The 24,163-nt window shown below is 38.8% G+C and overlaps 3 protein-coding genes across 7 annotated transcripts; 1 reads left to right on the top strand and 2 right to left on the bottom strand.

Annotated features, from left to right (window-relative positions):
• Positions 1 to 846: 846 nt before the first annotated feature.
• On the bottom strand, positions 847 to 9,346 carry LOC135637184 (aspartic proteinase oryzasin-1-like). Its single transcript, XM_065149701.1, has 14 exons — positions 9,211 to 9,346; positions 8,649 to 9,029; positions 8,503 to 8,563; positions 7,775 to 7,869; positions 7,564 to 7,676; positions 4,952 to 5,120; positions 4,794 to 4,833; positions 4,629 to 4,693; positions 2,576 to 2,689; positions 2,395 to 2,459; positions 2,117 to 2,273; positions 1,922 to 2,041; positions 1,237 to 1,325; positions 847 to 1,167 (listed from the first exon to the last, which is right to left on the bottom strand). Exons 2-14 carry the CDS (start codon positions 9,021 to 9,023, stop codon positions 1,083 to 1,085), a joined length of 1,548 nt encoding a protein of 515 aa, XP_065005773.1. The 5' UTR covers positions 9,024 to 9,029; positions 9,211 to 9,346; the 3' UTR covers positions 847 to 1,082.
• Positions 9,347 to 13,885: 4,539 nt separating this feature from the next.
• LOC103980370 (GDSL esterase/lipase At4g10955) lies at positions 13,886 to 17,104 on the bottom strand. Its single transcript, XM_009396754.3, has 2 exons — positions 16,798 to 17,104; positions 13,886 to 15,092 (listed from the first exon to the last, which is right to left on the bottom strand). Exons 1-2 carry the CDS (start codon positions 16,953 to 16,955, stop codon positions 14,105 to 14,107), a joined length of 1,146 nt encoding a protein of 381 aa, XP_009395029.2. The 5' UTR covers positions 16,956 to 17,104; the 3' UTR covers positions 13,886 to 14,104.
• Positions 17,105 to 18,366: 1,262 nt separating this feature from the next.
• Positions 18,367 to 22,530, top strand: LOC103980371 (protein DEHYDRATION-INDUCED 19). Of its 5 annotated transcripts, XR_010495936.1 has the most exons (6): positions 18,376 to 18,638; positions 18,796 to 18,956; positions 19,825 to 19,902; positions 19,984 to 20,261; positions 21,995 to 22,322; positions 22,417 to 22,530. XR_010495936.1 is itself a non-coding variant. In XM_009396757.3 (5 exons), exons 1-5 carry the CDS (start codon positions 18,557 to 18,559, stop codon positions 22,110 to 22,112), a joined length of 702 nt encoding a protein of 233 aa, XP_009395032.2. In that variant the 5' UTR covers positions 18,367 to 18,556; the 3' UTR covers positions 22,113 to 22,399. The 5 variants fall into 5 exon arrangements, 4 of the variants coding, with proteins under 4 accessions (XP_009395032.2, XP_009395033.2, XP_009395031.2 ...); XM_009396757.3 differs by lacking the exon at positions 22,417 to 22,530 and having other exon boundaries at positions 18,367 to 18,638; positions 18,811 to 18,956; positions 21,995 to 22,399; XM_009396756.3 differs by lacking the exon at positions 22,417 to 22,530 and having other exon boundaries at positions 21,995 to 22,399.
• The last annotated feature ends 1,633 nt before the right edge of the window (positions 22,531 to 24,163 follow it).

The raw sequence follows: 24,163 nt of genomic DNA, 5'->3' as shown, positions 1-24,163 counted from the left end.
TGGAACGGTTATGAGGATTTCAAGTACAGTTCAGCCAACTACTGTGCACTAGATATTTATATAGATTCGAATGTATATAAATGAGTGTAAATTTGAGGTATACCTTAATCTATATCATAGCAACAACCTATTTCTATATCTTAACATTGTTGCGGGATGCCAAGTGGTGATAGACTCGGGAAGCAAAGCAAAGCATCTGAAGCTTTTTTTTTTTTGTAGTAAACTAGTTTTAAAATTGATAAAATTTGAAGGTTATGGATCCATCCCAGCTTTATGATCTTCAAAATAATTTTGAAGGTGGAAGAAATATGTGGAAAGTTGTTGGATCTCAAGGTTGAGACATCTTAAGCTAAGCGACTTGGCAACTGACAAAAGTATCTACGGATTCTTGCCACCGACTTACTTCAGTGTACCTTAATACTTGCTGAGAGTAAGGGGGAGTCATCAAGTGTTCTGAATTGTTGCTCAGATGAACAATTTTTATCCGAGCATCCTCTGAAGACTATCCAACAAATAGTATATGAACCCCAATATATTGTTATAAAAAGGTTTTATCCAAAGTCCAACCATATTTGGTGGTGATGATCACTATACTTCCTGCTCCACCCACATATAATAAATAGGTTGTGCTTTAGTTGATCTCACTTGCCTTAAGTTTAATAATATAACTGTCGGAGTCGATCGTGATCCATTCAAGTTTTTGCATTTGCCTTGCGCTTGTTCTTCGGTAAGGTTGCCTAGAGGGAACTAAGAAATTGCCTCTAGTGCAAGAGCGAGGAAAAGCAAATCATCAGAAAAATCCTGCGTCAGAAGTTGGATTAAGCGTAATCCATAACACCCAAACCATAGAGAAAAAAAGGGACCATGTACATTAAGTCTGCAAGTGGGAGCTGTTGTACCAAAGCATCGACGGTCTCCATTCGGTCACTCCAGTGCCAGAGTAAAACACCACTTCCAGTGCCAAAGAAGATAAGTTATTACAATGAAATAGTGAATAGGGAGGGGTACAGCTTTATGTACGTAGACCATATCAAACATAATCAGTCTTCGGGAACGGAGTTTATCCTTTTATTTTTTTTTGCCTATGCTGCTGGTGCGAAGCCAACTCTCAGATTGCCATAGTCGAATACGGTATGATAAACTCCCATGAAGACATCTCCCAGTATCCTGCAGCAATTTTACATGTCAGAAGACGTTGCACGCACGATTCCACATAAATTGATATAATATACACACCAGAGAGGGCCTCGTGGTGGTGGAACATCCAAGGCTGTGAACCCGCTGATGCACTGCGCTGCAGTGCCCTGGCCAACCTTGAGAATGTACTGCAGGCACCAACGTTTAGGGTGAGACGATTGCCAATGTCAACTAAAGCTGTCTATGAAGACATTAAAGCAAAATTATCTCTACATTTTTCTGCATCTGACAAGAACAACTCCAATTCTACACATGTAACTTTGCATTTTGTAATTTATGCATTCCACCTGATTAATTATGGTACTGAGTCCAGTCCTTATAATCAAGATTCTCAATTTCGGCTCGTACCGATATACCAAGTCCTGTTCGATACAAGGTGTACCGAGGTATACTGACAGTACATCGGGGTATATCGATGATACATCCAAAAAGAACTAAAAAAATCTCCAAAAATATCTAGAGGTAATGATCCAAAAATACCGGGACATACCAACCAATATGCCTCGGTAACAATCGAATTTTGACCGTTACCACCCGGTACAAACCTCGTATCGATTCCACCTAATGGAGAGTGATCCACCTACCAGTATATTCTTGGACCGATACATACCACTCGTACCGAACGATACACATCGAAGTTGAGAACAGTGGAATTTAATCATATTATACAGGAACACAGAACTCATAAGAACATTCTGGAAAATTACTAAGAACAGGATCATACCTGCTCTGGTTTAAGCTCAAATGTCTTATCACCGATAGTGAAAGAGACACTGGGCATGGAAGCTACAGATGCACAATCCACAGATGATTCTCCCATCGGGCTAGGCAGTCGCTCACATAGCTGTAGGTAGTTCAAGACACAAGTAAAATAAATAACTAAGAAGTGAAAATAGCAAATGGTTCAGAATAATCTGACCTCGTTGATGTAATTTAATATGCTTTCTTGTGTCTGGTTCAGTCTTAGCTGATTCTGCATCCATACAACTGCCATCTCACAAGCATGGCACATACCATCACTATGCAGACCAGCTGAAGCATCCTCATTCTCATTGATTACACTCTCAATGCCAATGCTACATAAATAGAATACAAATAAATACATAAATTATGTGAATAACAATCGCAAAAGAGAAGAAAATATTATCACAAAAGCTTACAAGCTTAAACAAAAAAAGTCTAAGAATGACAGCTCACCTAACTCCATGAGTTCCATCAAATGTACACAGACCAACCTGAGAGCAAATTTTAGATGGTTGTGTCTGCCAAAATAAACCAGGATTAACAGAATGTTCTTTTTCTGATTCACAAATTGATTTGTGCAAGATAGACAAAATAAATGTCTAAGGCATCTATAAGTTCATCCATTTCTTCAGACCTGTGACATCAACTTTGCAAGAATCTGTTGCCCATATTGAGCTACTACTGCCTTGCACTCTTGGGAAACCACACCAGAAGCTCCAATTTTTTGATTAATTTCTGTAATAACAGTCTGCAAAGAAGATGCAGTTAAATTTTGTCATCAACAAAGTCTGTTTTAAAATTGCTCTATAATCAGTGGTTCAAAATGCACACTTTTATCATCAATGGTGGAATGAATTGAAAGTTTATTGCACAAAATTTGACTTTGGTGATGATTTGACAAGCCCACAGCACTAGATATTCACAGCCAGGAAACTTTGTGACACCAACATCACAAGTAACCTTAATAAGTGTAAAGCTTCCCAACCTGAATAATGTTTTTTAATTAAAAGCTAAAAAATAAAGGTCTATTTCATCCCTATTAAAAGAAGTAAGATAACACCAAATGGACAAGTGTCAAGTGCCTATTGCATTATCTTTAGGGAAACTATCATGGGGTCAATAACATAACAATTTTGCTCTGCCTTTGAACTATAAGCACTTCATCTCCATTGGAGATGTGGACTATAACCAATATATGGATATACAAAATTTTAATATGCAAAAGTCAATGCTAAAGATTAATAGATTGCAACATAAATAAAGTAGCCACTATGAGTTCCAAAAAAATATACAAAGTGTTAAGAGAGACAGCGCATCAAGCAAGAACGAGAATATCAGTATCAAGAACCGGCAAAGGTTCTTCTAAATATCAAAATTCTGTTTCGATTTAATCTTTAATTTAAATAACTTAAGCTGACTTAAGTTTAATCAACTTATTTCTTGGGGAAAAAGCAAGAAAACAAATTGTACTTTAACAAACTCAGCATGGAAAGAGTACTACAATGACAGTTTATGGGTTCAGAATAAAGTTATCCATCTACTAGGAGTACAATGAATTCTATATGTATATTTTGTTCACCCATTAAGTTAATGAAATTTGAGATGTAACCAAATCTCATATGAACAGAATCTGGAAATAAGGCTCAGATAGAAAGTCACTCTGAATGTGGTCTAAAACACTATAGTTACAGGGAAAATTGTCTCCATGTTCTTGGACAAATTTTTAAGGTACATCAGGAAGATTTCTTTCCTGAGAAGTAGACTTCTATAAATGTAGTGACCAAATGAAATCTCTGATCACAAACGATAACCCAACAGTAGACTATGCACATTACCTGCTACATATACATTAGTCGATGATGGTTGCTTACAGGTAATGCTGCCATGGAACTGAAAATGCAGGTAATTTTTTCTCTACAAATTATGAAGCTTCCAATCTTAGAGTAGATTCATTTCCACAGACTTGGTGTTCACCAAGCTATCAAAGATTTTGAGAGCAAATTCAAACACAACATTGGTTGTTAAAACATTAAACATAAGGCATCCTTGACTAGTGATATTTATAACAACATCTAGATTGCACACTACAGCTGAACAATGGACACCTTAACCAGACCGTTTTGACAAATGCAAATTATTTTAAGCATGTAGTATATTCAGGAAAAATCTTGAGCTGTGTCCCCTGAAATACTTTTCTGAAATCTGTCCAAACCTCAGAAAATGATCCTAAGACCACAAGATGACAGAGTATTTTAGAAGCTTTTATGCCACAAATATTTTAGAGTATTTTAGAAAAAATCCACCACAAATCTCTATTTATAAGTGAAACTTTAGATTCTACAGCCGCAGCATTCAAGATAAGATATGAAAAAATGACAATTTATGTAATATACAGACTTTAAAGTCATAATAAAAATTGAACCCAGTAAAGGTAAAAGGGAGCATAACAAGAAGTCTTATTAGAAATTACCAACATAGGAGGACTAGAAAATTTCCATTTACAACAAAAAAAAAACTTAGGACATTAAGATAAATTAAGAGAGAAATTTTAGGCATATGAAGAATTCAAAACTATCAATGCAGATGGTCATCACATGAGTTTGCTATAGATGCTTCCATTAAGACATTTGGAACAAATAACAGAAACCAGGATGGACACAATATCAGAAAGTTGACACTAAGCATACCGTTGGACCAGCAATCAAAGATGTTCCAGAATCTGCAATTGCCGCACAACCACCAGCACAAAAACCTGATAAACAGATAAAATATACAAAAATATATCATGGGTTAGAAGAGGTAGAGAAAAAAATAACTGCTGACAACAGAATAAACCAGTCCACTTGCAATACCAGTAGATTCATCACCAATAAGCACATCTCCCATGTTAAACTGCCAAAACAATTATAGGAATAACATATCAGTTGGTAAAATCAGTAAATTCTGTAAGCTATGTGCATGAATCTGTATCCAATTAATGAAAACACAAGCAGAATTCAGAAATACCCACCTGCCAGTAACCTTTCTGTGTAACAGGAACATAGACATGATCACCCTCATAATGATTTGGGTCAACTCCTCCAAAGACAATTTCACCTCCTTCCCCTTCCTCAGCATTTCGGTTAAACCAGAATGAGAAAACAGGTTCTTTAATAAGACCTTGCTTGACCAAATTATACCTTCAAGGTAGAATTTGTTAGTTGAGTTGACCAAATTAAACACTTCTTTCATCAGTAATCACACTATGAATACAGAAGTTCAACAAGACATTATCATTACAAAATTGGAAGAGAGCAAATTTATTCATTAAGCAAACAAAGTGAATCAGGTATTGTTCAACTCTACCCAATATTATTCAACAAGGAACCTTTCAAAAGCATCATAGTTGATGCCATAAAGGACTCCTTGAAAGCATTTCATCCAAGGTTCGCCGTACCGTACCGTACCGGCATTTCGATCTGGGCTCGGTACCGGTATAGTACGGTATACCGCTCGGTACACCCAGGTGTACCGAGCACTGTAGCAGTGCTACAGTGCTACAGTGCTCGGTATGGGCGGACCGGTACAGGGCGGTCCGCGTACCGCCAGCCTGTCGGACCGGTACGTACCGCCCGTACCAGGCGGTACAGTCCGGTACGGCAAACCTTGATTTCATCTATGAAAATATAAGCACCAGGTCCATCTCAACTTCAACATATCTAGTAAAAACACATGCTTATTTAATGTTCCATTGTCACCGTTAAGTAACCTGAACTAATATGCACCTTCACTTTGGAGATGATCGGCTGATATTTCTCATTTTAAAGATGTTAAGAAAGAAGAATTAATTCCTTTTTGTAAAATTTTACAGTTAAACATAACTACAAGCTATCTTTTCAGATGCATCTAGTATTTCATCAGTTCTTACTAGCAAACAACTTGCAGATTCACCACATTTTCCAGCAGATAAAATAGAAAAATTGTTTGCAATCACTCAGAAACTAATATAATCCATGGTTTTAGTTATATAAATTAAATCGAATGAAATTTCCAGAAAGAATGTTTTTTAACACAAGATTTTGTTGTTTTTCTGGAAACTTGCATGGATGATAGTCTTAAAGAAATTACAAATTCATTGTCTACAACTGATAGTTCTAGTAATCATATGCCCAATTGTTAAAAGAAATCTTGATTCATGTATACACATTATATGGTGCTATGTCCAGCATGTAGATAACAAATGAAGGGCTGCTAAATAAGTTACAAAATCATACAAAGAAAGCAGTCTACTGTATATGCTAAGCTTGAATGCACTATGGAACTTCATAAAATTGTTACAAACCATATCCTCACCAATCTTCAACAAATCAGCCTGTAATTTATTGGGTTCATTCTGGCCTTATTCATATTGGTTGGGTGCCTTGAAGACCCAAGTTGGACCACATCCAATAGCTGTGCAGTTTGGTTGTCACTTCCAAGGTTTAAGAGTGGATTCTGTTCACTTTCAATTCTGGAGAGCTTCTTGTTATGATCCTATTCACAGATCCAAACTTGGCATCAATGTTTGCTATCATCATTTGGCACAGATTGTAGATGTGCCAGACAAGATTGGAACGACTTGTCTTACATTTGGTGGGTTTCAGCCACTACATGAGCTCACATTTCCAGGAATACCTACAGCTAGGCGAATTATCTGGAGGGCCTTGGATCACATATATGGCTTTGTGGCCTCAAAATTATAAATAAGTCCGAGGCAAAAATTGACAGGTGAAACAAGGCCATAATGGAAACTTACTGGTGCTTTTTATGTATTTTCTCACCCTTTTAGTGGATATTGAAGAATCTTTATAGTATAGTTTGGACTTAATTTGTGTCTAATAATCCTAATATGAGCAGAAGTTAGGCAACTTATTTTGCTATTGGGACTTATATATTGAGAGTTAAGAGAATTAGGAAGTTACTGAACGATGGGGTTAGCTTTTCTCAAACAATTCATCCAAGTTAACTTGTAAGTCCAAGAGGCATAATTAATGTCTGATATTTTTCATTATTGCAATATAGCTATCTTCTTCCCTCTAATGTATTTGAAGTTAAGAGACCTAATTGGTGTTTTAAGTATTCTTTTTTGTTTTTATATTGGGTTGGACAGGATGACCCAAAACGGCGTGATCCGCGTACCAATCCACACTCAGACTAGTACGTACCACCCCTTTGATACTGGTTTGGGCAAAACAGACTTCTTTGCAAATCAGAGTTATATTTTTTGCACAATAATACATGTTTCACGATAATTCACTAATTAGTTTTGCTAAAAGATATTTGGCAAATATAGTTGTACCTTTTTCACATTTTCTAGAAGTTATGATTTTAACTAAGCGAAAATTGACACAAGCCCTTCAACAATAAGTTTTATCAAAGAATATTGAACAGTTATGGTTTTTCTCTTTTGACACTTCTGTTTTTATTATTTGGTATCATTTCAATATTTCAACAAAATTATCTAGACAGAAAGCTCATATTATTAAACAAAAACAGCAACAATTAAATGGTTCTAAGTAAAAAAAAAAACCTATTCAATTTTACAAGCAACTATCATGAGAAATTATTTGGAATGGGAATAAAAACGAAGCAATAGACAAGTACCAGACAGGTGTAACATCCCCAACTGATATTTCCTTAAATCCAAGTCCAAGTATGCCATCAAATTTTGCAGCGAGGAATGTGACCCCTGGCTCTCTGGTGGCTTCAATAAAATCCTGAATGGATTATCTCTTATAAGTCAATTAAATCACAAAACATACAAAGGGCTACAACAGGAGAGTTTGAGGTAGAAGAAATTATCAAAATGTATGACCTGATCTTTAACAACCAAGTCACCAAGAGCAACATGATCTCCACTAAAGAAACCAGAAATTGATCCAGTACCATAATGGATTTCTGTAGTCTTCCCTGCTCAAGACAAAAAAATGTACAATTAGAATATCTTCTTCAATATATAACAAAAGATATAACAAGCTTGAACAAGTTAAGGTAGATTTGCCAAGGAAGTTTGATGGTGTAAAGGGCAATTAGGTGATTCATGTGAATGCTTCTTGTAAGAAAGTCTTTTGCAAGTTAAAAAGAACTTCAGAAAGATACAAGAAACAAAAAACAGAAGATTGATATTGTAGATGCATCCTAATGAAGTACATGATATCAACATAAATACATTCAAATACCAGAGTTGAAGAACTTGATATTTTGAATACAGGAGTTGCTTTCAAATGGTGAAAATAAAGGTGTGTTTTAATATTCAAGCCAAGAATCATGTCACATGGTAAAGATTACTAGTTGGTTCTCCCTGACAATCCTTTACACATTTAACATGCAATCCAACAAATCTCCAACATAAGTAGATTGCCACTGTGGCTACAATTAAAATTATGTCCATAATTCATTTTTTTGAAGAAGCTTAATGCTACATTTCTTTCATGCAACACATGAACCGTCCGAACATCAAATGTTAGACACAGAAAGGAGTACAGGAACTCAAAGAGAACAACGATACAAGAAATTATAATGCATTTCATGCCAGAGACAAACCATTCTTCTCATAGGTGCTTGATTGGCTCGACTTGTACTTGGAATGGAAATAGCAAGCAATCTACAAAACATAGTTAGAATATGAATTAGCCATCTCGTAAACTGAATAATATTAAATTTTATAACCAAAGAGACACAAAGCTCACCGAGAAGTAGCATTTTGAAGAAGGAACCCACAGGTTCGAGCTACCAGTGTCAAAAATCACGGTAAACTTCTGCGCAGGGGTACCAATGCCAATCTCCCCAAAGTACTGCGCGTTCATGTAGTTCTTGAGAGAAATAATGTCCGCATCTTCATCATTACTCTCAAGACCGCCTCTTAATCCGTACCTTGACCCCATCAAAGCCTTCCCTTCCTTCTCCAAAAGTCGGCCAGCAAGCCGGCTGTTCTCATCCAAAGCTTTTTTCCTCAACCCAATGCGAATCAAGCCATCGGCGGCAGCGGAGGCCGAGAAAACCAATGGAAGCACCAGGACCGATAGCAAGAGAGGAATCGCGAAGCCTCCACGCGCCGTCGCCATGATTACCTGAGATCACGATGACGAAACCCTAAACTTCCTCAATCCAGGCCATTATCGGAGAATATAACAAAATATCAGAGAACGACGGGATTGCGGTGCAAACAAGATCAAGAAACGGCATAGAACAAAAATCCCTCAACTAATCTAGAAAGAAACAATTACAAAAAGATTCCGAGATCGAACATACCGATGAAGGGGAATGAGGTCGAGAGTGGAGGCGACGGGAGAACGGGAGCAGTTTCCTGTTTTAAAAGCAGAAGATGGCACAACAACCTTTCAAGACAACGAAGCTCCATTCGACCTACCGGTCTTTCGTCTAAAAAAAGTCCGTAGACGACGGAATAGTGTACTTATCGTGTCAACCGTTCGATCCCGCCTCTGAAGCGATTCGAACGTCCGATGAGATGCCAACCACAATCTGTGGCGGATCCTCTCCGATTATTGTACGGCAAGAAATACGATCGTATGGTTTAAAATTAAAGTTGCAACAGGTGGAACCTGTGGATCTCGAAATTGAAAACTTCTCCTTTAGAACCATAGTTGGAAAGGATCCAATACTCTCTTTCTGCGGCAATACGACGTTCATGCTCCGTCGTGATGGTGAGACGCGGTTGCCGTTCAGGATCCGACGGTTCAGAAACGCTCGTGGTCGGTTTCCGAGGCCTGAACGGCCATCGTTCGGGATGCGACATGGAATAGGTTATATTTTAACGCGAAAATCTAAGGAAACTCGTTCGACCAGCCATCTGTTATACCAAGTTGGTGTCGTGTGGGGTCACTCACGCAGGCAGGCATGCGTACTAAGTGTCGTTTGCGTGTACCATGGACTAACTTACTTGCAGAAGACAAAAGAATAATAATAGGATATCTGGGTCCCACCGCACGTCAGAGAGAAGGGAGACAAAAGGGACGTTTCGGAGTGCTTATCGAGACAAGGAGTTGGGTGTCGTACAAGCAAAGAATGGGATGGGGGAGGCCGCAAAGGACTCTACGAACGGAAATGGGCTCCGCAAAGGGCGGAAGCGTTGCGGTTGGCATGGGATGGAGGTGAGTCGGAGAAATAGACAGTGGATTTGTGAATTGCCGAGAATGACAAGTAAATTTTCTTCTATATCAATTTAAATCGACTAGCTGTGGGTAGCTCAAGTTCTTCCCAATCCAATTCGAGTACTTACTTGTCTATTCGTACTTATTTTATAGAATTCGATTATAGCATGCATCAGCAATTGGTATCGTAAGGGAAATTGTATTCTATATGAATTTAAATGAAAGTTTGCTATTTGTATTTTTTTTATTGACTACTCTGGAGTTGGTAATTCTTGAAAAAATAATAAAATATAATTTTATTATTTACGATCCCTCGATTACTAATCTTATTATTTTTATTTGCAACAACACCTTAACATCGCTCATCGCTTTGCTTGAAGAGAGGACATGGTGAGGTAGCTAGAAGAGCAATGTGGGCAAAACTTTCCCAATCTCCTCAATCATACTTGTGAATAAGAGAATGAGGTATTTTAGGAAAGAGGAGGAAAAGAAGAAAAGAAAAAAAAGCTAAGTTCATTTGTAAAAAGGTATCTTAGGAATATTAAAATTTTTAAAATTATGTTGTAAATAGTAAAGGTTATTACTATATGTCAAAAAAGTGTTTATGCCGAAAAGGAAAATGCATAGGACTTCTTCTTGATTTATTGCAAAAAATTAGATGATATAGAGAAGTTTGTCGATCCAAAAATACATTAGATTAGATTAATTATAAATTTAACAATAAATAATGGAAGCCATGTAACTATTAGTTCAACCTTATAAAGTCCTTAATTTTTTTCTTCCTTTCTTTTATCTCTTGCACTTAAGGTGCTCGTTGAATAAATATGTCAGGATTTGTTCATTGTTCATTTTCAAACTAATTAACTTATTATTTTACAGGTCTTTTGGGATCTGCATGAGGTTATAAATAGGTTGATCCGAATACATATATAGCAAGGGCGACTCATGGTTTACATAATTCCAACTAAGTTCGAGAAGTTGACATAAATATGCTTCACGATTAAGGTAACTCCAACTAAGTCCGTGACAAATTACCGTAATGATACCTCACGACTTAGACAATTCTAACTAAATTCATGACATTGTAAGTTAAAATTGAGATTGACAAACTTTCATGAGGCATGCTCATAGTTATTTTTGTTTCACATCGTATCTTTGGCTTCCATATTTTGATTTGTTGTAAATACAATTGAAGTGATTCTGTATTGGATATACATAGTTATTCTATGGGTGACGACTCTTTACGCTATTCCTATTAGAACATTTATATACTTAATATTAATTAAGTGTAACTAAAGAAATTGTAATCGATTAGATCATATTTGGATCGTATGTCCAAGGTATAAGACTAGAGTCATATGATAATGCCGTAAATTCTCGGGAAGGACTTGGTGGTTCTTGATGGGCTAAGAAAAATTAGAGAGGTGTAACAAGTCAGGGCAAGCCTTAAATGAACATGCAAAATAGAAAGAACACATCATACCTTCTCAGAGTAGAAGGTAACACAGTTTCCAATTTCCACCTGTATATAGATAGAAGAAAAGTAAGTGAGCATTTTCATAACTGCATAATGCCCCAAAATCTTATCAAACTTATCAGATCTGTAACATGGAGTCTATGCATCATCATCTCAAATGTATCCAAGACAAAGCCAGTGTGAGTTTCCCAGTTTTCACTAACATTTTCAATTGCCACAAGTGCTTACCTATTGATGAATCTCGTGCACCTTCTCTTTGAGAAAAAGAGAAAGGAAATCGCAATGGTGTACCATCTCAAACATCTACAGCATTTCTATGCATCCAGTTGGTTTCCTGCATGCTTTCCAGGGCAGTGCAGACGGATGCACCAACATCGGACCAACTTGCAGCTCCAAGATCAAGTGTCAAAGACGCTAGTAGCATCATCTCAGCTGTATAGGCTCAAATGTAGGTTCTTTGAAGGGGCAGGCATCCACCAAGTCGTTATGAGCTCAATGTCAACGCCATCCGATGCCTTGGGCACGCGCCACAGTTTCTCTTGGACGCTCTTCAGCGAGGTCGGTATCCAGAATTCTCCAAAAACAAGTCATCTTCTGCAGGACACCTGCATTCATCAGCAAGAACTCTACGAAAGGAATCGACAGCGGCAGAATCCTGTCCAGGTAAAGAGTAGCTGTCCGGAGCCGATTCCCTACGCACTCCGGAGGCGTCTCCACATCCGAGAGATGTTCAAGGGAAGGTGCGGCGTAGGCAGTAATCTCCATCCGGTTGCCACAAATGCATCGGTTAAATAGCGAAACCATCATACGACATGCAGACAGAGTGGACTTACGACGATGGTCAGATCCTCTAAGTTGGGAGCGCTGCGGAGAAGAAGCTTCACCATCGGGGCTGATCCTCTTTCCATGAATTGCAGCTTCAGAAACAGCTTCTTCAATCCTTCCATGCGGCTTCCACCGGGCAAGCTCTTCGGTAATGACGCTCCAATCTTTCAATTGATTGGAAGTAATAAGGAATCAAAGTGATCGACGGAAATCGGTAGGTAATCTGATAAGGAGGATGAAAGTAGCCGACCACAGAGTGTTCCTTGGACAAGTCCAGCGTGAGGCTGGTGATATGCTTCAGACCTCGGAGCAGCGCGACAAGCCACTCAACCGCTTCGTCCCTCTGATCCTCCGGTACGCCATGGTTAAAGCGGATGGCTACCTCGGCCAAGAGGGGCGCCCGCTCGATCAGAATGCGGAATGGCTCGTTGGCGCTGACCTTCAAGCAAGCAAGATTGTTGCTACGGATCTCCAACTTGTTCGCATAAACAGGATTGCTGAGTACCAATTCCTTAGAGTGACGAGCAGCACGAGAGTATCTTATTGAAGCCCACGTCCAAGAAGAGGAATTGGACGAGCAAGAGATGTTGAAGGTGAGGGAGCCCCGTGAACGCCGACGGTACCAGCAGAAAGCAGCGCCACAACTCTATCTTCTTCAACGTTCTGCATGAGAAGATGCATTTGGGGATCAGCAAGAACACTGATCCCCTTTGGGAAACGGCGAGCTCCTGGATGCCCGTGGCGCTGACGGAGTGTACCATCTGCCGGAACCTGCCGTAGTGTACGTCATTTGTAGTCTGCATGTGGAAAGCTCGTCAACGGGCTGTCGCGGGTGCATATGATGCTGCGCACTGTTTCGAAAGTGGGAAGGGCGCCGGCTCGGCTGAAGTCGATGCGGAAGCGAGGAAGTGAGGGGAAGAGGCCCTTCCACCGCTTGGAGAGCACGGCCGTGGCGGCAGCGTCGCCGATTGGTAGCTCAGACAGAATGGAGAGGAGAAGCTCGTCGGTTAGTCCGCTGATACGATCGCTTCTTCGCTCCCTCCCCGCTGCCCGAGACATGCTTCGGAGCTCCCTCTCCCCCCCTCTCTCTCTCTCTCTGTTACGGAGACCCAACAACTTTGGACCGCTTGCAAAGCTGGGAATCGTTTGGGAATGGAGCAGTTAAGTTTGTTACAAGCCAAAAGAAAAAGTAGATATAAATAAATAATAAAATTGTAAATATACCAATATAATTTCTTTGGAAATGAAATATAAAAACATAAAAATATAAAGTAAATCAAGAAATACTTATTAATATTAATAAGCACATAGACAACATGGGAATGCTAAAAACGTAGTAGTGCACTGACTCTCAAATACTTTTGATGGTGAGAGGTTACGTAACTTGAGTTGGTCGATGATTACGTAAGCCTACACGTTTGGTTCTCATATTTTCTGTCAGGTTCTTTGGCTTTATTAATTCAAGAGAATCACAATACTGAGTAATATAGCACCGTTCATTGTTGGATTGTAGCAGAAAAACTCATTCACAGTACACTTGAGCGTATCAATTTGACCAAAATAGATTATGTTCATTATGTTAGGCAGAAAGAGATGTAAAAAGCTAGAGTAGATATCATTACAACTTTCAACTGACGCAGAAAGAATAATAAAAAGGAAGAAAACAGTAGAATCATACTCGAGAAGAGCACATCCGATAGACTCACGATCGAGTGGAACAGAGGAGCTTGTATCAAGACTTCCCAGATGGTGGAGGAGCTGTGTATAAAGATCTTAGCTGCCTGTCTATGAGCTTACTGTGGTGTAGAGCCTGTTGGAGTTCCATGTCATCAGACCACCATTGCTCCAATCCATGAGCTTCAAGAAATTTCTGCGGCCCCTTGTTCATGACAAAAAGCTTTGCCACTACCTCTCCTGGACTGTTAATCATCTTGGCCTTGTCTGAGCTAACATCAGTAGCGACAACAGCGCCAGAAGGGTCAGTGTAGTAACAACAGATATAGTCACTGTTATTTACATATAAATGTGGCACCCATTTCTTTATCTCATTGCAGAACATCTTCCCTCCATTTACAGGAGCATTCTCTTCGCCATCAACTGCAACTTGGACTTTTGAAGGCAAACTGTCCTTAATTTTCTTCCAGAGAAAGCCAGCTTTTTCACCGATATTTCTGAAGCTCATTGCTAATGACACCGAGGGTGGATTAAACAAATGGCACTCCACAAGAATCCCCTCTTTGGCCAATGCTTTTCCCACTTGTAGAGCAAAGCCAGCTCCCAAGGAATGCCCACCGATACACACATTGTTGCTCCCAAATTTGTCAACCATCACCTTAAGTGCTTCGAGAGCTCCATGAAACCTGACCGAACCTTTCAAGCTTTCCCATGCCAGGAAGCGGAGATCATCCTCTAAATCTCTTCTAATGGTTGGACTCTTCAGTAATGTCCCCCTGAGTGCCAGAACAGCCCTGGGTGCACCAGCCGGTCTCATCAATATAAGTTCTGATAAAGCGGCAGATCGGTCCCATTCTAAAACTGCACCGTATATGGAACCATCTCTCTTGTCCGTTAGAGTCTGTGTCAGCTTATACTTAGATGGTTTCCACCATTTTGGTGCAAGACCATTCTCTTCGGTTCTCTCTTCTTGTCTGTCAAGTTCCAGCAAGTAGACCGCCTGAACAAAACATGCTATCACCATCCTTTTGTAGTTTGGATCTCTCCTACAGAAAATTTAAGACCAACCGACTTAATGCATCAGAATTTTAAATTTTAAAGCATAAACAGCAGAGCCAGAATAGGTTTGAAGGATGCACACCAGGACAAGATCCAAAGAACAAGCCTATAAATGCAACGATCATCTGCAAATTTTATCTTGAGATACATCAAATTCTTTTACTTTATCAGTAACAGCTAAATTGTTTGGAGGTAGTCAATTTTATGTTGGCCCATGATTGGCATTGGCTTATAATCTGTATAGCTCAGTAAAAAGGAGACTAAGATTGTTTATAAAGCATTTGCTGATCAGAAGTATATTAACTGTTGGAAGGTAAAACAATGAATTACACAGAAAAAGAGACAACGTTAGGGCAATTACTTTCATGCTCTTTCATGATCTTTACACAATAAATTGTTTGATGGTTTTTCATAAATTCTTTATGTGAGAATACGAACTTCATATATTAATTTCGGATCCCATTTGAACTATTAACGTCTCCTATCTTCCTTGTGGTTAATTTTCTAAGATTATAGAACATCAAACATGGGACAAAACTAGTCTGAATATATTCTTTTCTAGCTGAGATGCATAAATCTGATCCAGTATCTTGTTTTGATGGTAGGATGTCATAAAGGTGTCGGACTACAGAAAACACACTTTATTTTACAGAAAAAAAGATGAATTTGTAGAAATTATTAGGTCAAACAAAAAATCTTTTGTTGGCTTTTGGCCGTCCAAGGGTGATGTCACCATATGCTGGGGCTCAGTGCATGCATACCGAGTGAAATATAAGAGGCACAAAGCAGCCACAGCAGAATTGGGATGCTCACTCTGGAAATCTTCTTGATTCAGGTCAGCTGGTGTAGAAAATTTCCGTATGTGAAACTAGGAAAAAACATACTTTACAATAGTAGGAGATTTGTGGCTCATTTGGATTTTGGATCATTGAGGTTTCATATCTTGCTTTCTGTAAGGCTAAAGAGACCCGCCTGTACTACATTGTTAAACCAATTAGACTTGACTGTAGAATAATCCTTCTACGATATGGACGTCTTAGCCCAATTCATTTAGAGAGAAGGAGGAAGATCGGGACAAAGGTCATGCTTTAAGTTGAAAAAGAAAAGAAAAAAAAGGAAATCATTGACAACATCAGATTGGTACATATGAGTATTATTTCCATGAAGTTTTTTCTTTTTAAATACTTTCTTATTTTGGAGAAACTCAATCTTAGGAAAGAAAACAGTAGGATGCTTAGTTGAACCCAATCATCCCTTTTTTTAACATCACCAATTTGTAGATTCCAGTAAGGAAAAAAAATGAAAGAAATTGGAAGGGAGTAAGAAAATGGAAACCTATCTTGCTTCCTCCTCGTCCTCATCAACTCGATCTCATCCTGTAGGTGCTAAAGTTTTGCTTGTTCGTTCGTTTGTTTGTGGTGAAACATCTAATTTAGCCAGTAAATTGTTCGATTGTTTCTCGTTTAATTTGATGTTCCACAGTGAGAATTAAAGAAACAAACATAGAACTGAAAGAAATTGGAGGGTAAAAAGCTGGCAAGAAACTGCAACCAAGAACGACTCTAAACCCAACCCACGAATACATCTCAAGAACCAAAAGAAATCACCAAGAATGCATCTCAGGAACCCCCAAAAGAAATCACCAGAGAGAGAGAGAGAAAGAGAGTGAGTGAGAGAAAGAGAGATGGGTACCAGCTGGAGCGAATGAGGTCCCTCCAGTTAGGGGAGGAGAGATTGCGGGGGCCAGACACATGGAAATCGTAGGGGTGGGCAGCCAACTCCGCCGCCTCGCTCTTCGTCCCCTCCCCTCCTCCTCCATTAACTGCTGCCTCAGGGGAGCCTTTCGCCATTGCAGCAATCTCTCCTCCTCCTCCTCCTTTACGGATTCTGAATGCCACGAATTGATAGAGAAGATAAGAAAAAGCAGAGCAGAAGCAGAGAATAAAGCAAGGAGGGAGAGAGAGGAACGCCCGAGGAAGAAAGACGTGGTTTTCCTTGTGGCCCGGTGGCGGCCATGTTCATGTATACACATGTATTTATTGTTAATAGCAGTAAAGGCTGCTTCGGGGAGCGCGTCATTATGAGCCCTGTCGCTCGCAACGGTCATATTTGGATTCCGTTGCCGCTAGTGGGATTTGACCGGAACGCGCTCAGGTGGCGCTTTCGGATCCTTTGCGGGCATCACTCGCAACGTCAGTTTACAAGTCTCATCTCTACCGTCCCTCTCATTCGATCATTTAATCTCCCCCCTCCCTCTCTCTCTCTCTCTCACGTAGGAATGAGCGAAAAAAAATCTACAAATAAAGAGTCGAACGTAATACTTATTTTTCTACTTTAAATCCACCAAACGAGCCTCCTAATTAAACATATTAAAAAAAAAATCTTTGCATTAATGTGCTTCAGTTGGCTCCCATGGATTAACATATATGTATAAATATACACTTAATGTTTTAAGAAATAACATGACTACAAGATGTTGGCATGGGAGATGGCTCTCTCATGATGGCAAACAGTATGGCATTGTGAGCTGAGTTCTTCGACTACAGTAACTCTTTGGTTTTCCATTTTATGAGGAAATAAAAAAAATTAATGTATTCTGCTCTGTATGAGAGCAAATACTGTTTAGTTCATAGTTATATTATGAATATATAGGATATGAACTAACAAAGGATTATTTTTAAAATTAAAAAATATAAAATAGTTATAAGACTAATAATACTTTATGTATAGAGTTATTAGAAAATATAGAAAAAATATTTTTATTCATGAATAATTACGTATCGCTTCGATATATGATCAAATAAAAAGAAATTGTTCAATGTAATATTAGCATGCGTTAAGAAGACCTCTAGATGTGATAGTTAAAAGAGATGAAATAATTAATGTTAGTAGTAGAGAAGAGCTAAAAGAAATATAGAAATTAAAGTATTACAAATTTAATTAAATATATAATTTTTAAAAATTCATATAGCTAATGATAAATAATTAAAACTTATGATTTTATTGTTATTATTGTATATAATAAATATTTTTAGTAGTAAGTTGAAAATTATAAATAACCTAAAATTTAATATTTTATTATTTAATAAAAGATTATAAACTTGCATAGTTTTATAAGTATTAAATATATAATAAAATAAAAAAAAATAAAGACTTATCAGCTAATCAAAATGGCTGGTACAAACATGTAAATAATCTAAAAGAATAGAAGGCGGAGGACACATAGAACCCCATTTTTTATCCGCTCCTTTCCGCCTCTCTCTCTCTCTCTGTCTCCCCCTCCCCCGCCCCCCCCTCTCTCTCTCTCTCCCCGCTCCGAGGTTTGATCTCCGACGTAGAAATCTGAGGCGGCATATCGTAGCAGTTTGAGGTAGCTGGGGGTGATTGGTGACAAGAAGGAGAGGAATCGATCGTGTTTGTCGTTGGATTTTTGAAGTCGCTGTACAAATTGATGGATTCCGATCTCTGGATCTCTCGCCTCGCCGCCGCAAAGAGGCATTACTCGACCCGGCACCGGCAGAATATCCAACCAGGTCGCTCTCCGATCGAGTCCTTCGTTCGCGCCACTCCTTTTCCTTTTATGTTTTGTTGTGTCTAGTGGGGATCGTGGGAAAGTGTTCGTTTTGATTTGCGATCGTTCTTGTTTCATGGGAATCATTATTTGTATTCTTTCCGTTTGCTGAATTCAAGATTGGAACTTTCTAGACCGGCCGAGCATCGATGAGTTCGAGATGGAGGAGGAGGAGGAGGTCCGCCCGGATTTCCCATGTCCCTACTGCTATGAGGATCACGACATCACGTCTCTCTGCTTTCACCTCGAGGAAGAGCATGCTTTCGAGTCCAAAGCAGCTGTGAGCATCCATAACTCCGAGTCTTGATTGCTAAAGAAAGTTTCTTCTTTTCGTTTTCCCTTGAATGCTATGCGTATTTGATGACCATGCTGCGACTAGCCTAAATCACTAGCAGTTTATGAGACAACTTTGGATCAGAAACGAAGAACTAGAACTTATTCATCACGTTAAATGAATTCCTGGGTCTCAATGTATACATTTCATGAACTTGAAAAGCTTCCTTGATTCTTAAATTGGATTTGTTGTCAGCACCTGAAATGTATTCTCATTAGGTTATATTCTAACCTTTTGAAAGAATGGATATCATTCAGTATGATTCTGGTAACAAATGGGCCCGATTGAAAGTACCCCGATGCCACATCATGTGTCTATTCACGCATGGTTATTGGAGGAGAATGTGAATAATGCGTGTTCTATAAAAGCCAAAAGTAGTGAGAAAAAAATAATGTAGTTTTAAAAATCTGTCGATAAATATCTTTGAAAAATTTAATACTATGAATATATTACCGTTGGCAATATGATAATAGCAAGAAAAAAATGTTGCTATGTTAAGAGGACATAATATGGCACCATCAGATCAAATTATTTTTATTCTAAGCTTAATACTGGAAGTTTCTGTTGCCTTTGTTTCTACCTTTTAAGTTGAGCAATTTGTTCAGAGACCTGCTGTTCCTGATAATTGCCATTGTCAAGTTTTGATAACTATTGTCGACCCAAGTGAATGATCAAAGCACTACAATTCTAGTTAATCTTACTTGAGTACTAAGGCAGTGGAACCCACCGACTCATTCATTGCTGTTTCAGATTGTTCAACATAGCAGCATGCTTTTTCTTGATTCAGATATTTAGATCTGTTTCCTCTTTACAGGTTTGCCCTATCTGCTCTACTAAGGTTACAAAAGACATGCTGAATCATATAACCCTCCAACATAGGCACATACTCAAGATATCCTTTTCATTAGGTTGAAATTGTATTATCATGTGATCACAAAGATCTTATCATTTATTTCCTTTAACAAAGAGTTACCTGCAGCGACGTCAAAGATTTCATAGATTTGCCATGCCTAGCAGTCAGACACTCTCTCTTCTGAGGAGGGACCTTCGAGAGGCTCATCTGCAGGTGCTTTTGGGAAGTGCTGGTTACAGATCTAACAACAATGAAGAATCAAACATCACAGCTGATTCCTTTCTTTCATCACTTCTTCTGAATTTTCCAACATCTGACACAGACGAAACTTTGAAACGTATCGCTGATGAGAGCTTATATAGAAAAAAAGAATCACATGTTCCTGCTTGGAAATCAAGGTAATGGTTACATTTATCTTTCCTGTTTCATGAATGTAATTTGGTATGTTTATTTGAAGGATTGATTATTCTTGACAAGATTTCTGGTCTGTTAGCAATATATTTTCTAGCACAAATTAAAGGAGGAAATTTAGGTTATAAACGAAGATATTTAGAACTTCTGACATTAGCAAGACAGTTCAAAATTCAGAGTTGGAGCTAGCTTTGTACTTCCTCTACGACTCAGAAGTTTGGGAAGGAATATTTGATAGATATTGTGATAAATGGTACTTGAATTTAAAGTAGTTGTCCCATCTATGCTACCTGATAGAAAGGTCATACTGTATCTACAATGAGAAACTCCTTTCTTAACTAGTAAGCAGTAAGAAATGGATATATGTCAAATCAATTGCCTAGCATTTCCCCTTGTCTTATTTTATGCACTTGGTAGATCTGTTGTTAATAATTCATTGTTGAATGGCAGCAGAGCAAATGCAAAAATTGTATAAGTCTTACAGTAAGCTGACAGATATTTATGTGCCTTAACAGTATAGAAGGTCCAATTAAGAGATCTGATTGCCTATGTGTCCACGGAATAGAACTTAGACAGATAAAAGCATATAGAATTTGCACGACTTAATGGATAAGGTCATGTGGAGTGATTAATTGTTAAGATCATTTTATCAAACTGCACAAAAGCATGCTAGCTAGAAGAACCTTTATGATAATTCTTGATGCCTCTTATGTGCATCAAATGACAAAACCAGGACATGCTGGTTAATTCACATAGGGAAATCATCCTGCAGAAATTTGTTCCATCGTTTAGAAAGAACTAAAAATTATAAATAACAGACGTTCTTGCTATGGTTTCTTTTTTTATAGGTCCCAAAAGCAAGTCTTTCCCATTTCTTTGGAAAGTGCATTTATGGTGATGAGTTTAAATGCTGTGCACATAGACATGACCTTGTATGATGCATTAGGAGTAACCTAGACCAAAGAGTTGTACTCAGCACATGAGGTTTTGGCCAATGCAAGGACCATCGTACACAACCTTCTAAATATAGAGAGACCGGTTACATGGCTTGAACCCTCATTTCCTAGGCCGCAATTGAGCAATCTTACCATTATACCAAACTCACCCATAAGACTAACCTAAAGTTAGAATTTATTATTTGCTCCCAAAGGCGTCATGGCTCGTTCTTTGTCATAATATAACCACATATATAACCACCAAATCTCATCATTTTTTTACCTCTGGTATCCATCATATTATGGTCTTTTTGGTTCTTCTTACCGATGTGACATATTGTGAACTGTTGGATTTATGAATTGTGTATGTTGGCATCCTCTTTTTTTTATTCTGTGGTACCAACAGAAACCATCCACTTACTAGCTTATATATTGGATGCATATACAAATGCAGCCATCAGCTGAGATAGCTAACAGCCAAATTCATTTCATCTTCAAAATGCCATTTACGAAAATAATTAGCATGAAGAATGAGGACATCGGACATGATTTTGTTTATGCTTTACTTGTAATATGCATAAGTTCTGGCCTGTCAGATTATTATGTGAATAAACCCAAAGAAGTGCACTAGTTTGGAAAGCTAACATTAAAGATCTTGCAATTCTCGGTAGTTGCTCGTGGTACCTGCAAAAGATCATTGGGTTTTGATAATATGAGAAATAGACTAGGGCTTTTTAGAAAATTAGCAAGATTATTAACTATGATCTAATTTCTTTTCATTACAGTTTGAACTCCTCATTGACACAAGAGCAAAGGGAACAACGGCGAAAACAGGCGACAATCAGAGCAACTTTTATGCAAGATCTGCTCCTCTCCACTCTTTTTGGTGATCAGATAAGCTGATAGATGGAATATCAGAAATTCTAGTTGGTTAGAGCATAATTACTCTCGACAATCATGTTTAGATTTCTTGTGTCAAACAGTGGCTGTCTTCAATGGCTGAAGGTGCCAGACTGTGGAAAACTTGGTACAAGCCTGATAAGCGTTATCTTGAGGCATTCTCGGTATAAGTTTCTTCCCTACATCTCAGAATAGAGATCAAATTGGACAAATGTAAACTCCCTTAATGTCCTTGGTACAAGATTGCTTGTTTATTCTGTGACAATACAATCTTAAAAGTTTTGACGGTAGCTCTGTTTTCTTGCAGAAACGAAACACCGGATGCACTAGGATTAGTGTTAGTGTGGACGTATCTATGTGTGTGTATGTATGTATGTAATATATTTTGATTATAAATCATAATAAATATTTAAATATATAATATTATTTAAAATTTAATTAATAGTCGAATGTTAATTAGCTTAACCGTAATAACAAGAATATAAAATTTTGCAAGGATAAATATTAAAATTTATATTTGTGTGTTCTACAAGCGAGAACATCTCAACTATTTGAGACTGTTTATCCAAAGACGGGAAGTTTTGTCATGCCTGACAAATGATGAAACTGAAGTCCCGTCGTCGAGCGAAACCCACGAAACAAAATGGGGCAGCAGGGGTCATCTGATGCTCTAGTCAGAGAGTGCTCCTGATAGAGAACAAGCCTTGTAAGCTTGGGGTGCACAAAAGGATTCTCGGTCGATAAGTTCATGGTGGGGGAGGAGGCCTCTTTGTTAAACAAATTCTTGGATTCTACTCTTTATCGGGAGATGATGTAAGGGAATCATGGCATGTGGTCAAAGTGGATGCCGGTAACTTTTTTCTGACCGTAACATCTATATATCTCTACACCATATAATTTTACCGTTGGAAAGGTAAATTACAAAGCACCAAACTTAGATTTAGTCCATCAAATTGGCCTCACTTTGATGGAAGCCACCACCACGTAGCGTGGAGCAAACATCAGGTCATTCATTCTTTACTGACCTTTTCACAATAAATTCTCAAGGCACAATAGTTTCCAAACCAGCCAGATAGAAGGGAGGAAAACTGATCTCCAACTCCAAAATGTGCTACGTGTAGCCCATAAAGATTGATTTTTCATTTCATCCGTCCACCGAACTGTCACGACCTTAGCTGGAATTGCCTAAGGCGTGAGGCACCCTTGCGACCAAAGACGCGAACTTAGCTTGCGTTGCCTAAGTCGCGAGTTACCCTTGTGGCAAAGACGCGAACTTAGCTTGCGTTGCCTAAGTCGCGCTTCGCCCTTGCGATCTTGCTCCGCAAGGATCAGCTCACTTTGTAACCTCTCGCAGGTCCCGAAGGACCTGTAAAAGAGAAAGATGGTTAGTTCGAAAGAACGAGCAACGGACAAGTCCCGAAGTCTCGCGAAAAGGGAAGCTTTACAAGCAATTCGACGAACACCTTATGTGCACAAGAGAAAAGAGGGAGAGGGAGAAAAACAAGGCTTTCAAGGATGAACGAACAGCTACAAGCCCACAAACAGCCGCTCACCTGGTCCCGGGCGCGAAGACAAGTTCCCGTAAAGGTCACGTGCGAACTTGCGAAAGAGAGTTCAACGCCCGGTATATAACCGAAGCCCCATCCAGCCCTGTGCCACCCGGGGGGTTCTTGGGGTTTGAGATGGCTGACATTTTGGTGAGCGGAGGTAGTTCTCCGCTCACCTCCCGCAGCACGCGAAAACGGAGCTGTTTTGGGGCTGTTTTGCTCGGTTCGGTGAGCGGTCGCTTTGTAACACTGCAGCTTGTTCGAACTTACATATTTACAAGCAAAATGATCCAAAACCAAGAGAAAACATGCTGTCAAGCAGCTGTACATGCAGGTGTGAGCGACGAACGGTTCGTTGAACGGAGTTGTTGCGGGTGCGCGACGACCGTTCGTGACAGAACGCCATCAAGAGCTTCCGAAGCTGATCTTGCCAACTTGGATGCGCAACATTTGTTGGCAGCGGTGGATCATCCTGCTTCAACAGCTAGTAATGTGTAAAGAACAACT

This window comes from Musa acuminata, chromosome BXJ3-4 (genome assembly GCF_036884655.1).
Source record: "Musa acuminata AAA Group cultivar baxijiao chromosome BXJ3-4, Cavendish_Baxijiao_AAA, whole genome shotgun sequence".
NCBI lineage: Eukaryota > Viridiplantae > Streptophyta > Magnoliopsida > Zingiberales > Musaceae > Musa > Musa acuminata.
This window is presented reverse-complemented; position numbering and strand designations above follow the sequence as displayed.

What these genes read in the sequence shown, in the direction of transcription:
- LOC135637184 (XM_065149701.1), bottom strand. Translation starts at nt 9,023, where the DNA reads ATGGCGACGGCGCGTGGAGGCTTCGCGATTCCTCTCTTGCTATCGGTC. An exon ending in TTGCAAAGTTGATGTCACAG is followed by an intron (nt 2,460 to 2,575) that starts GTCTGAAGAAAT and finishes TTATTTTGGCAG; the next exon opens with ACACAACCATCTAAAATTTG. An exon ending in TATTAAATTACATCAACGAG is followed by an intron (nt 2,042 to 2,116) that starts GTCAGATTATTC and finishes AACTACCTACAG; the next exon opens with CTATGTGAGCGACTGCCTAG.
- LOC103980371 (XM_009396756.3), top strand. Translation starts at nt 18,557, where the DNA reads ATGGATTCCGATCTCTGGATCTCTCGCCTCGCCGCCGCAAAGAGGCAT. An exon ending in AACATAGGCACATACTCAAG is followed by an intron (nt 19,903 to 19,983) that starts ATATCCTTTTCA and finishes ACAAAGAGTTAC; the next exon opens with CTGCAGCGACGTCAAAGATT. An exon ending in GTTCCTGCTTGGAAATCAAG is followed by an intron (nt 20,262 to 21,994) that starts GTAATGGTTACA and finishes TTTTCATTACAG; the next exon opens with TTTGAACTCCTCATTGACAC.
- LOC103980370 (XM_009396754.3), bottom strand. Translation starts at nt 16,955, where the DNA reads ATGGCGAAAGGCTCCCCTGAGGCAGCAGTTAATGGAGGAGGAGGGGAG. An exon ending in GACCTCATTCGCTCCAGCTG is followed by an intron (nt 15,093 to 16,797) that starts GTACCCATCTCT and finishes AATTTTCTGTAG; the next exon opens with GAGAGATCCAAACTACAAAA.